This window comes from Anopheles darlingi, chromosome 3 (genome assembly GCF_943734745.1).
Source record: "Anopheles darlingi chromosome 3, idAnoDarlMG_H_01, whole genome shotgun sequence".
Lineage (NCBI taxonomy): Eukaryota > Metazoa > Arthropoda > Insecta > Diptera > Culicidae > Anopheles > Anopheles darlingi.
The window spans coordinates 64,678,124-64,690,623 of record NC_064875.1 but is presented as its reverse complement, the minus strand read 5'-3'; the positions used below and the strand labels follow the sequence as shown (position 1 = coordinate 64,690,623).

Sequence of the window (12,500 nt, the reverse complement as noted above, 5' to 3'; positions counted from 1 at the left end):
TCCCACCCTAGTCCCACCCTAGTACCTAGTAAGCAACAACCCCAACACGTGTCCCTGGTGAGCCCTTCGTACGAGATATCCCCAGCGGGCATCGTTAATCCTAGCAATAGCCGTGTTCGTCCGGGTTTGTGTGAGTGTATGCGGGTCTATGCTGAAGCATGCCGATGATGTCTTGGTATTTCTGGCGCAATCCGGAAAGCCCTTCGACCAATGTCGACACACCCCAATGTCGATTAGTCACATTAATGAACCCACAAACTATGTGTGAGTAGCTCCAGGGAGCTGCTGCTGCCCCAATTCGCAACCAACTTTGGAGCATTCCTCGAGTCGAGTGTAGTGCATGATGGAGTGCTGCTGGCGGCTGGAGGTCGCCTACCCTTTTTTCGATACCATCATCAGCTCACCCCGGATCATGGTTACAAAGTGTCTGAACACTGATTGGTTGCGTTGCCTTTAAGAATCATTGGCCTTTCACATCATCAAAGGCGATGGTGTGTGTGTGTGTGCTCCAGTGCGTTGTTTGCTTAGGGCTCAAATACCATTTCAGTGCAAATGAGTGTCCCGTCCAAGCTGATGAATAATACAAGACTCCTCGGATACTCGGATAAAAACCAACCGGCACACACAAACACACACACACCGGAGAAATCAAAACCTTCCTCGCTCCGCAAAGATGGCTTCTTACGATCCGAATCCGTCGATTTCTGACGTTTCACTCGTCATCTTTTGTTCTTCGGGTGAGGGGGGCAGGGCGCTTCCATGGCTTCACCGTCAGTGGGGCTTTAAGAAAACCCTTTTTTTATGCGAGTAGCAACCAGCATCGCACCGTCAGCGCCTTTTCCGTGGTCGTGTGTAACGCTCGTACCGTGGTCGTACCGTGTTTTGTGTTGCTCATTTTAAATTCAACGTAAAGCGTTGTCCTTTTTTGCGGGTAATGGAGGGAGGTGGGGAGGTCTGGTGGTAGTACGGTTCAGCGCACGGGGCCCGGGCCGCTGCTATCGGTTGGAAACGATCTTAATAGATTATTGGAATTCATGGGGCCTGGGGAAGGAAGAAGGTCGAAATGTGGCCTACGAGAGCGCAAAATAGGGCAAATCACTTCATTGTTTACCTTCGGTTCGGTTGAAACAATACCTCACTCCGTACCCCTTACTCTTACTCACCCTCACTCTTGTCTCGTGCGTCTCGGCTTGTCAATGTCATCGAGAGGAGCGAACGGCTAGGAATCTGGTCCGGCGAGACACATCTTCATCTTGATGTGCACCAACTCGCTCGTCGCTTGGGTTGTTACTTGGTGCGTTGCTGTTGCTGTTGCTGCTGCTGCTGCTGCTGAGTAAGCAATTTGCCTAGGCTGGTTAGCACAAAAAGGGGGGCGAAAGGATACACAATCTTTCAACCCGCCTCACTCCCGCCCCGATGGTCGTCAGCATCGGTCGATGGGTCGATTCGCTTGGACGGGAAATTTTCGGAATCAACAGCCGGGTGGATATCGTCGACGCGAAAAGGTCGTGGAAGCTCGTATCCGTCCGGTCAGATTTATAGCGGGATGTCAGTTTCGATGCTTCGATCGAAGTCGAGGCAAGAAGTGGGAGTCGTAAATCAAGCCGTCTTCAATTCCCTCGTCTTCTAGTCTGTTGCTGTAGCGCACACAAGCACACACACACACGATCATAACACTCTAACCCTTGGAAGACCATAGTCCCCGTTGGTAGATAGTCGCCGCCGCCGCCAGATAGTAGAGAAGGAGTAGAGTAGATTCGCTTCACCATCTTGGGGGGTCTACATCTTAGGCCGCCAAAAGGTATTCACACTGTTGCACCCGTTGTTGTCGAGAGGCCCTGGACACCCTGGGTCATTGCACTTCGTCGCTTCGTCACGCCACCGAATGCCGTATCCGAATGTCCGCAAATGCCTCGCATGCATGCTCTGCTGCTCAGCCTCTCTCTCTCTCTTCCTCTCTCTCACGCCTTTATGCAAACGGCATCACTCTCGCGCACTCTCTCGCTCTCTCTCTTTCGGTTGAAGCGGATATTGGTGATGGGATATCATGTTGGTAAACAGTCTCCTGCGGGGGAGATGAAGCATGTACATCCCCCCACCGGAATGACTCCTTTTTGGGACGGGTAGGGATGGGATAAGGACTCGTGGGTTCCACCGCTCTTCATTGCACTCGACACCTGCTAAAACCACACAGACACACAACCACAGGCAGCACATCTGTACCTGGCCTGAACCAGAACAGGAGTACGGATGGTTCCCGATTCCTGTTTTGCCAACGAAGGGGTGAGGGGTGTTCGGGGAGGGGGATGAAGCCTCCCCTGCTGCCGCCCTCCCCTTTTTTGTGACTAAATCGGGAACTTGCGGCCTCGGCGCGGCTCGGGCCTTACGAATTATGTTCCGATAATTGATTGCAAATTTCCTTTCCCAAAACAAACGAAAAAAAATACCAACCCACCCCACCCCACCCCGTCATGGATGGACCTCTGGATCTCTGGGTGGTTATGTCCCGGTGGCTCAGGTGCGATCGAGTTGGAGGGCTACAACGGTGGCCAGGAGGGTCTGCTGGAGGAGCTGCAGGAGGAGGAGGAGGAACAACAGCATCAGCAGCAGCACCAGCAGCAGCAGCAGAGAAGACAGGAACAGGAACAGCAGCAGAGGTATCGGATCGCGCGGTTCCGGACTCCGTTCGAGTCACTGTTTAGGGTGAAATCGGCTTCATCGGCGATTGCTGCGGCTGCTGCCGCTACGACCGTCTCCCGTTACGCTGCAGGTAGGACCAAACGGAAAAGGGGATGAATTAAAACGGCAGGGCAGATCCACACTTCAGCGAAAACCGCTTCCCTCCTTCCGGTTTCTCTCATTATTCGTGATCCGTGCCCCCTTTGTCCCAGGTTTTGCACCACCACCACCACCACCCACCGTCAGAGCAAGCTGTGCTAACCGAATGACCAAGTGACCCCTGTGCTCTACGCTACACCAACCCACCCCACCCCACCGACCCCATTGTTCGTGTGTTTCGTTGAGTTTGAGCTCCTCCTCCTCGTCCTTCGAAGTCCCAAGACGTGGCGCCGCCATTGCTCCGTCCGTCCGTTCGTTCGTTCGTTCGTTATCGTGAAGTTTTGTTTGGCAGATTCTTCTCCAAAATCCTCCATTGCTGAGAAGATGATTGCACCAAGGGCACGCCAACGATGTTTGACAAACAACCATAACCTCAAAAACTCGCCCATCGAAGACCGTGGCCATGGTTGATATTCTACTTGCAATCGGGCAGCGGTCGTCCGGTGGTCGTTAAAAGGAGCAAACCCTCCCCACCGGTTAGGCAATGTCGGCATTTAACCTTTTGACCATCTAGTCCCTTATGCCGCCAACCACTACTACCATCACCACCACCAATTTGCCTCAAAATCCCCTAACCACCACGGTCCGGTTGACCGCACAGCATTTTCATCCGAGACCGAGGTTCTTACAAAGCTCGATGAACGTAGAAGCAGCAGCAGCAGGCCAGGCCAGGCCCGTCCAGGGACGATGGCCATTTTTAATTCAATTTACCTTCAGCAACCGTATCCGAGGGTTTGAACAGCTCCACCCAACCTGACCCTTTTTCTGCTACCCGTCCCCACCCCGTTCAGGGACTTCCCTGGTAAGTCCGGTAGCCGGCTTATGCTGTCCGAGTGCTGTTTTTCTCGCTAGCGACAAGAAGCTGTACTGTGGACCCTTCGGACTCGAAGATCAGCAGTTCCGAGGGTTTGCAGCAGTAGTAGCCGCGGCAGCAGCAGCAGCAGCCGTAGCAACAGCAGCAGCAACAGCAGCAGAAGGTTTCGCATGCCCGTAACGGGAAAGGAAAAGAAAAGGGGAGGGAGAGGCTTAACAGATTTTGCGCTCTGGCTAGCAGGGGGGAGGGCGGCAGCATGGTGAGGCCGAACTGGAGGCCGTGGAACTCCGGGATGCAGCGCAAAACATAAATCCCTCCAAGTAGTAAGCGGCGCGAAGCGGAAGGAGGCTTTTGGGTGTCGTGTAGACGCTGTGCTAGTATCGTTGCTGTTGTTGTCTGTGATTGCGTTATCAGTGTGGCACTGCGTGTGTGTGTTTGCGCGCGCTCGCGTATGTGTGTGTGTGTGCTTCTATGCGTGCCATTTTGTGGTATAATCGAGCAAAGGGCAGTGTTTATAACTGCAGTTTTTTTTTGTAGTGTTCTCTGTTATGTGTTTACGGTTCCGTTGCGATCCTGCATCTCTCCGGTCCGTTCCCTTTAACGCAGTGTTGTGTTTGCATGCATGTTCGTTGTTGTTGTTGTTGTTGTTGTTGTTGTTGTGATTGTTGATGTGTTGAAGTTGTGATGCTGTTGATGTAAAGTATTATCATAGTTAGTAAGAAAGGAATCACGCTAAACCACACGCCACTTGTTTGGTGCGTGCTGGCTGCTGTACATAGAACGCCGAACACCGTTTGTTGGTTGTGTTGTTGCGACCTCCCTCACTAACTCGTAGCTCATCCGTAGCGGCCTGTCCGACTGTCCTTCAGTTGGTTGGCTGGTCGGTCGGTCGGTCGGTCGGTCGAGATGCCACACTAGAGTCGAGATTTGTTTAGGTTAGCTGGCTGTGTGTCTAGGCTTTGAAAGTTTCAAGTGAAAAGGCAAACAAACCGGAGAAACCATCCGAGTGGCATCGGCGCGCGTGCGACACAAGCTTTACTATGTCCCTGGCCTCTCTCTCTCTCTCTCTCTCCCTCTTTCACTCTGGTTGCGTAAACAACGGTTTGTTTGCTCACGTTCTTCACGATCCTTTTCTTCTTCTTCTTCTTCTGCATGCTCCGGTGTCAGGCGCCTTGGGCAGCTCCACTGTTATACCCAACTGTTATACAGCTACCACTTTGTCTGTGTGTCCATTGAGCACTACTCCAACTACTTTGTGTGCCTTCTAGTGTGTGTGTGTGTGTGTGCGTGTGTGTATGAGAGAGAGTTAGTTTTAGGATGCCCTCTCTCTCTTGCTCTCTCTCTCTCTCTTGCTCTCTCTCTTTTTCTATCTATAAACGCCCCTCAAGTTTTGCGTTTTTGGTAGAATGTTTTTACACCCTCCAGCTTAACAATAATACTTTAAAACATATCCCAAAAGCTCACTCAACACTCTACCATCACCATCACGGGTGATTCCAGTAAACCCGCAGATCGTAAATTGTTACCACCGCCACTCCTATCACCACCACTACCACCACTACCACTGTTACTACTGCCACCACCTAGCGCCACCACTACTACCACTCCTGCGAATGCGAATGCTGCAGTAACCGAACTCCTGTTAATCCAACCTAAAGAAAATTGTTCAAAAAACAAGGCCCCAAAAAAAGCAAACTGTTAATACAAAAACAATGTGTACAAAATGAAAGCGCCCTTAAAGCGAGCTGCAATAACAATAATCATACCCCACTCCCACCACCCTCCCCTCTGGTTACCACAAACACCACGATGTACTTACTAGACCATTAGAAGAAGCTAGAACTACCAGAGAGAGCAAGAACATAAAACTATAGAAACACATGATGAGGAAAAACTGACACGTCAATCACGAGTAAAGGTTGTTGGTGTTGCTGATGAGGGATAGGTTCAATCTGTAAATCTTCCACCACCACACTCCCCCCAACGCTACACTCACTGATAAACGATTAGTGCCTGGAAGGCAGTCGAGTTTTGAATATTTAATAGCCAACCAGTTTCCTCCAGGCTACTAACCCGACAGTGCAGGGATTTGTGAATATTAAATAACAGCAGAAACAAGAAGGCAAAAACCAATATCAGGGAAAAGTAGCTTCGAAAATCTAAACCGAATACATGCACACATACTAAACCACAGACACACACACACACACACACACATACTATAGGCACACGACCGAGAGCCCTCCTGTACCTTCTATCCGCTCTGTGGTGCATCCAGTTCCAGTGTTATATACATAGCTATACATATAAAACCAGAAAAGATAAAATAACCAACCAAACCACCACCTCTAGCAGTACTAAAGCAGTGCAAAAAGCGCCATTATCGTTGCGGATGAGAACATTTGCTCGCAGTAGCTGCTGAGGCCGCTGGTACGCTGGTGCCAGGTGGTGAAGGCTCATGTGCTCCCCGTGTGGGGTTGGAACCGCGCAACAAGTGCAGCGAGCACCCTCTTCCCCCTTCCAACCAACCAACTAACTGGCGCGTGATTTCCAATCTCGGTTAACGCTCGTGTACCACACTAACTGGCACGACACAAAGAGCAGTTAGGGGGGGCTTAGTTATGGCCGTTGTTACCGGTGCCCGTGTCCAACCAAGTATCTCTCCAAGCTCCCCAGTTTGCTCCGGTTCTTGCTCCCTTTTCTTCGTGTGAATCAAGAATTCAATTAAAAGGTACCATTCACTTTCGAGTTTGATTGCAATGCCGCCTGCCTGTGGGGACACTAGACGAGACTCTTCCTCGGTTCAGGTGCGTCTTTTGCTCCATTGCCGAGCCATTTCGCCATTTCGATTTGCGGTTGGCGATGGAGTCTTCGATTAAGGGGAGCGAGAGCAAATTAAACTTTCGCTTATGTGTTGCATTTGTTATGCTGGCATGAATGGACTGGGGGCCACAACCAAAGCTATCTGTTGCTGGTGCCGACGTGAGGTCGGCGGTATGTGCAACATAAATGCGCCTTTGGCGGCATATGTATTGTTAATTTTGAAAATAGAACATTGTTCCCTTCCACAGCCAGGAGCGGGAGTAGAAGCGCATGTTGCGCATAAAATGGTACATTTTATAAGAACCTGTCAGCTCAATACCCCAGAGAGAGATCGTGAAAGAGAGCCGCATTTGCATGCAGGCGAATGCAAATTAGCAGGAACATCACCAGCAGCAGCACTAGCAGCAGCTACAACTCTCGACACAACTCTCGCCAACCCAATTAGGATTTCATTATGAAAATCACCATTTTTTGGGAATGGCAAAATTTTCCAACCACCGCTGGAAGCGAAGCGAAGGAGCAAGTGAAGCGAAGAAATGTTCTCATCAGCAATTCATGTCCTTCTCCTCTTGTAAAGCAATAAATTAGAATAGCACCATTACTACTACTACCTACTACTTCTAGCAGCATATTGCGTAAGGCTTGAAGACATGGTTGTAACTCAATTTCTAATTATCTCTCTTCTTTCTCTCTCTTCTGTTCTTCTCTCACTCCTCACTTCCTCTTTTGGGAAATGAAAATGAAAACGCCAACCCCTCGAAACCAAAATACTGCCTCCGTCATCAAACAACCAACCAACTGCGCCTTCGGATGCCGCCAACAACGACGACGATGATGATGATGATGACTCTGTTTGTTTGAAATTAATTTTAATCTGCCCGCCAATCAAAAAAATGATAATAATTCCCCCTCCTCCCTGACTTGACCGCCCCCGTCGTTGGCAATGAATAATCATCCGCACGTCCGCACGATGATCATCGGATCATCTGATCCGATGAGTGCAGATGAAGACGAGGAACCGAGGTGCGTGCAGCTAACGAATCAACACAAAGGGGCCATCCGGTTCATCCGCAAGGTAAGTGACCCTTGGGCGCGCACGTGGACAGCCACTGCTCCCTTGTCCCTTCCATTTTTTTTATATCTCTTCCAGCCCATTCCAGCGGTATCGCTACACAACGTCCCAGCTACGCTGCGCTCCGCTTCCAACGCTCCAGGACTGCACATTTGCATATAAAGTCCCACCGGTCCCCACTGGGCGATTGTGTGCAAAGCTTTCTCTCGTTCTCTCTTTTTCCCTCTCTATCGTTCTGCGAATTTCCCCGGCCTCCGGTACCTGCATCCAGTTCCAGTTCATTGTAGCGCGTTATCGATTTGATTTGATTTTCCGCCATCCCGGGACAGGACAGGGGTTGGCGGGATGGCGAATATGTTAAACGCGCCGCAATCAGTTCGATCCCGGCCGGGCTCGGTGGAAAGTGGAAATCGAAACAAAAAAGCCACGATTTTTGCATTGCAGTCGGCAATTTTCTCTCCATTTTTTCGCTTTTGTTGTTGTTGTTTCGGGCGAACTCCATTTGCGGATCCATTTCCTGATTCCCAGGAGGGAGGCAGCAGCCAACCACCCGGCCGGCCCTTACTGGGAACTGGTCCGGCCCTTACCGGGTTCCCTTAATCCCGTCTCGATCAATCGGATCAAACGAGCATAAATATGAGAACATTAACATAAGTTGATTTGAATATGGAGGGGGGAAAAGACGGATGGAAGTGGAAACTGGGCCACTCCAGGGCCATTGCGTGCGGGAAGGAAGGGGCTGTGGGAATGTACTGCAGATTGCAACCGAGCGAGAACCGATCGATGCGATACGATGCGATACGATGCGATCAATCCATTACATGAGATAATCCGTTCTAACCTCCTCTTCTCACTCGGAACACTTCTTCTCCTTCCCATCATCCCCGGCCCCACCATCCACGGACGACAGATGAAGTATTTTGTAGCGCGCCGCAAGTTTAAAGAGGCCTTAAAACCGTACGATGTGAAAGACGTCATGGAGCAGTACGCCGCCGGACATGTCGACCTGCTTGGCCGCGTGAAAAACGTTCAAACTAGGTACAGCCATCCCCATTTCCCAATCCAGCCAGTAACCAACGAAAAAAAGAAAAAAAAAACACCCAGACCTCCGACCACTGATAGAGAAATAAGCTATAACGTATCTAGCAACAAAACCCCTTTTCACTGACCACCACTAATCACCAACTAAAAAGGGAGGGCGTTGGACACACCACCACGGCCACTGCAATGTGTCCGAACACCCGAACTACGGCAAATGATTTTCCTATCTCTCTCTCTCTAAGCAAACACTTTTAGCGTAGATTTTTTGTGGTGTTTAAGTGTGTGTGTGTACCGTGTGATTTTGTTTTTGTTTTTATTTTCGGTTGTATGTGATCTAAACCAGGATAGCGTGAGACGCTGCGCGTGAGGGAAAATCACGATTTTCCCCCTTTTTTTGATTGATGTTGTTGTTATCTGTTAGTTCTTGGTTTGTACTAAACACGAGGCAAACAGGGTTGTGTATTGGAATGAACTACTAACGTTATGAGTTGTAACAAGAGGGCTTTCTAATGCTTTCGTTACTCACCGTTCGACACTAATTTCAATGAACTTGTGCAGCCTGTTTAACTTTCTCTAGCCACCTAATACTACACTTGACGTACATACATACGTAATCTCACCATTTCAGTGTCTCAATCTCTCGCTCTCTCTTTTTATCTCTCTCTTTCTCTCTCTCTCTGTATGTTTTCTATACCTCTCGTACACTACACAAATGTACACCGATTGTGCTAGTAGACATAATTCTAGCACTTCACCTTCCTAGCGTCTGACAAATAACACTCAAACGGAATGCTGTCACACTGAACACTTGTGTGTATGTGTGTATGTTTGTGTGACTTTTTCGGTTCCCCTTTTTCCTTATCAAGAATTCAGCAACTCTCTACTCTAGATCCTTTCCACTTCTTTCTAGATAAGTGTATTTCTCTGTGTGTGCGTGTAAGTGTAAGTTTTTTTTGGTTTTTGTACGCGTACATGTGTGTGTATTCCGTAGGCGTGTGTATGATAGTGACAGTGATCTTCTACTGACAGTTGACAAATCATTTCACAATTTCAGTTTCACCATTTCTTCTTTTCTTTCTTTATGGTGTTTTTTTCCATCTGTGATCGTGCGATACGTCCGTAACGTGCCTGTGCTCGCGTCTGACAAGCAGCTATTTATTACGATTGTTTTGTGAAAACATAATGTACGACTTCATCGCAACGTGCTTTTTGAAGTTTAATTTTCATTGTGTTTCCTTTATGTGAATCGCATCATTTCCTATCGTTGTTTTATGGTACTTTCTGATCGTTTCATAATGTGTTTATGTAGTTGGCAAGGAGTTTGAAAACTAAATGCCAAGTAATATCGTTACCGAGGATGAAGTAGCGCGTCTTATTGTGTGAAACGGTACGAGCTTTAGCGTTGAGCACCGCTAACACCGAGAACATGATGTATCTCCCATCAGGAGTACAGGAGCAGGCAGCACCAGCAGTAACTGTCACGGTTACTAATATATGTGGCACAAACAGGCACACACACACACACACACATGTGGCCATTACTAGCGAGCCTGCTTACCGACGTGTCATTTCACGCGCGTCACTTCGCTCGTTAAGTTGCGAAAAAGGTGGATGTGACGCCATAGAGGGGTATGGAAGCGGTTCCTAATAGTAAAAACCGATGTGCCGAAGTTTACGGCCTGCCAGGGAACGGTGCGCTAAACGCGTCCATAATTTGGTGAAATGGATGGAATTTTATGGCCACAAATTTGCCTCCCTGGTGTTTACGACGGACGACGCTGGATGCTGAAAGTGAGCGTCGCGCGCACAAACTGGCGCTTGGTCGCGGCAAACCCCTGAAGGAAAATGAAGTGACACGGCAGGCTGCACATTTCACACCTACATGCTAAGATGCACTACATCTGAGAAGGAGAAGGCGAAGGCGAAGGTGTTGTCGTTCAACTAACACCGTGGTTCGTGGTTCGCGTGCTTTCACCGACACGACCCAGTGGATTCCCAGTGGAAATCCCAGTGGCGGAGGCGGAGAAGGAAGTAGTTGTTACATAGCAGCGTATGAGCAGTGAGCTCTGTTACTGACTCCCTAGACGACTGGTGCCCCTTTTGGCACAGCAGTTGCTTGATTTACAGAGCATAAAAGCGAAAGGTAGACGACGACGACGACGACGACGACCAATCCATTGGAATCCCGTTGCCAGTTTGCGGACGAAACCACGGGCCTCTCTCTCCCATATCCACAAGACCACCAGGCGTCTCCATCGACACCCCGCCCCTAGAGGGGGAACATAAAACTAACAGCTGACCTTAGGTCATCACATTGGCCGAAACGATTATGGTGTGCGACCGACCGGCAGCACCGTTAATCGAACAACGACCGAGACGAGCGAGAAAGCTCCACAGCAACAACGACGCCACGAACACCTCTTTGTTGTCGTTGTCGTTATCGATGTTGGTTATCGCTTTTTTGGAGCGGGCCGTAGCGAGAGGTATCGGTCTCACATTCGTATTTTGTCGTCGTCGTCGTCTCCGGTGACCTTATGCAAATTGGAAGCATTCCAAACAAGGCACCAGGATTCCACGGGAAGCCATTCCCTGTGCAATACGGACGTTAGGACGAACGGCAGCAGATTACAGGAGAAGCAAATAATAGGATCGCTCTAGGCTGGTGCGTGCGCCTGCCGCTGGCCAGCTGGTTAGCTGGAACATAAATTGGAACAAAACAAAAAAAAAGGTGGAGGAAAGAAGGCAAGAAAAAGAGACGAAATCTTGCGCTGGAACTCGCGCAATACTCGAGAGAAACGAGGAATCCATCAATAAAATGCGAAAACCGATAGCATCCGGGGCTAGTCCTCGGGTCTCCGGTCTATCCTGTCTTGCGACTCCGGTTTTCGTGGTAGCGTTTCTTATCTCACATTTCGTGCGCAACGGCAGTGGGAGAATGGAACCCCCTGTTGGCGATGCATTTGTTCTCGAACTCGAACAAATCTCCCATTCGTTGGTTTCTTTCGTTGGTTCGTTTTTTTTTTTGTTTTTAGGGTTTTTGTTCGGCAATTTATGACCGATCTTGTGGTGCGGGCTTTCGATGTTTTGTGTTGCTGCTGCTGCTGCTGCTGCTCCGAACAGCCTTCAGGCCAGGGACCATTAACCATTTAAAGTACATTTCCGTTCGTCATTCGTGATGCTGGCAGCTCTGGCGGGGACTAGCTCGAGACGATTTCGGTTTGTTGAAAAGCGAAACAACAGAAATGATAACATAAACAATGTCCCACCAGTATGTGTGCATGTGTGTGTGTGCTAGCTCCTTTGTTGTTCTGCTACTAGTTGTCTGACTCACGATGAGATGCCGCCAATTGTGGTTTATCGCAAGCTGCGAGACGTAGACGTAGACAAAAGATGGTTCCTCCCTCCCCTCGGGGGAGGCTCACAACATAAATCTAACGAGCGAGCGAACGAACGAGCGAAGATAATGAACAGATTTTGAAGTTTTACTGGGAATAATTTGTCCAACCCTCCTCCTTCTTCTCCTACTCCACCTCCACCTCCACCATCGTCTGCTCACCTCCGCCTCCATCGGATCTCGCAGACAACGGCCCGCGGATGCTCATTCGCCAGTGCCGTAGTGTGCCACGTGGCGTGGCGTGGCGTGGCATGGCGTCAGTATTGTGGAATTGGCTCGGCTCATCATCGCTAATCCCATTAACATGTTGACTCAGAGCGTTCCTCGTTCCTCCTCGTTCCTTAAGTTTCCTCTATAAACATTCCACTTCCGATCCCGATTACGCCACCAACCGACCGACCGACCAACACACCAACGACGTGCGTGATTGTGCGAGATTGCCTTACTATGGGTGGTTTTTAGTGGGAAACGATGAAACGAGGATCATGATCCCCGGGCATTAGGTTTTTGGGGAAGGG

The 12,500-nt window shown here is 49.4% G+C and overlaps 1 protein-coding gene across 22 annotated transcripts in view; it reads left to right on the top strand.

The window, feature by feature from the left end:
- Nucleotides 1–12,500, top strand: part of LOC125954412 (potassium voltage-gated channel subfamily KQT member 1-like) — a 163,047-nt gene that overhangs the window by 117,588 nt on the left and 32,959 nt on the right. For 14 of the 22 annotated variants that reach the window (XM_049684692.1, XM_049684693.1, XM_049684691.1 and 11 more), the window contains 3 exons: nucleotides 2,519–2,770; nucleotides 7,480–7,550; nucleotides 8,458–8,585. In XM_049684692.1, coding sequence (XP_049540649.1) covers nucleotides 2,519–2,770; nucleotides 7,480–7,550; nucleotides 8,458–8,585 — 451 coding nt within the window. The remainder of the gene's footprint in view (nucleotides 1–2,518; nucleotides 2,771–7,479; nucleotides 7,551–8,457; nucleotides 8,586–12,500) is intronic. The other 8 variants (XM_049684700.1, XM_049684709.1, XM_049684704.1 and 5 more) reach the window with 3 other exon arrangements.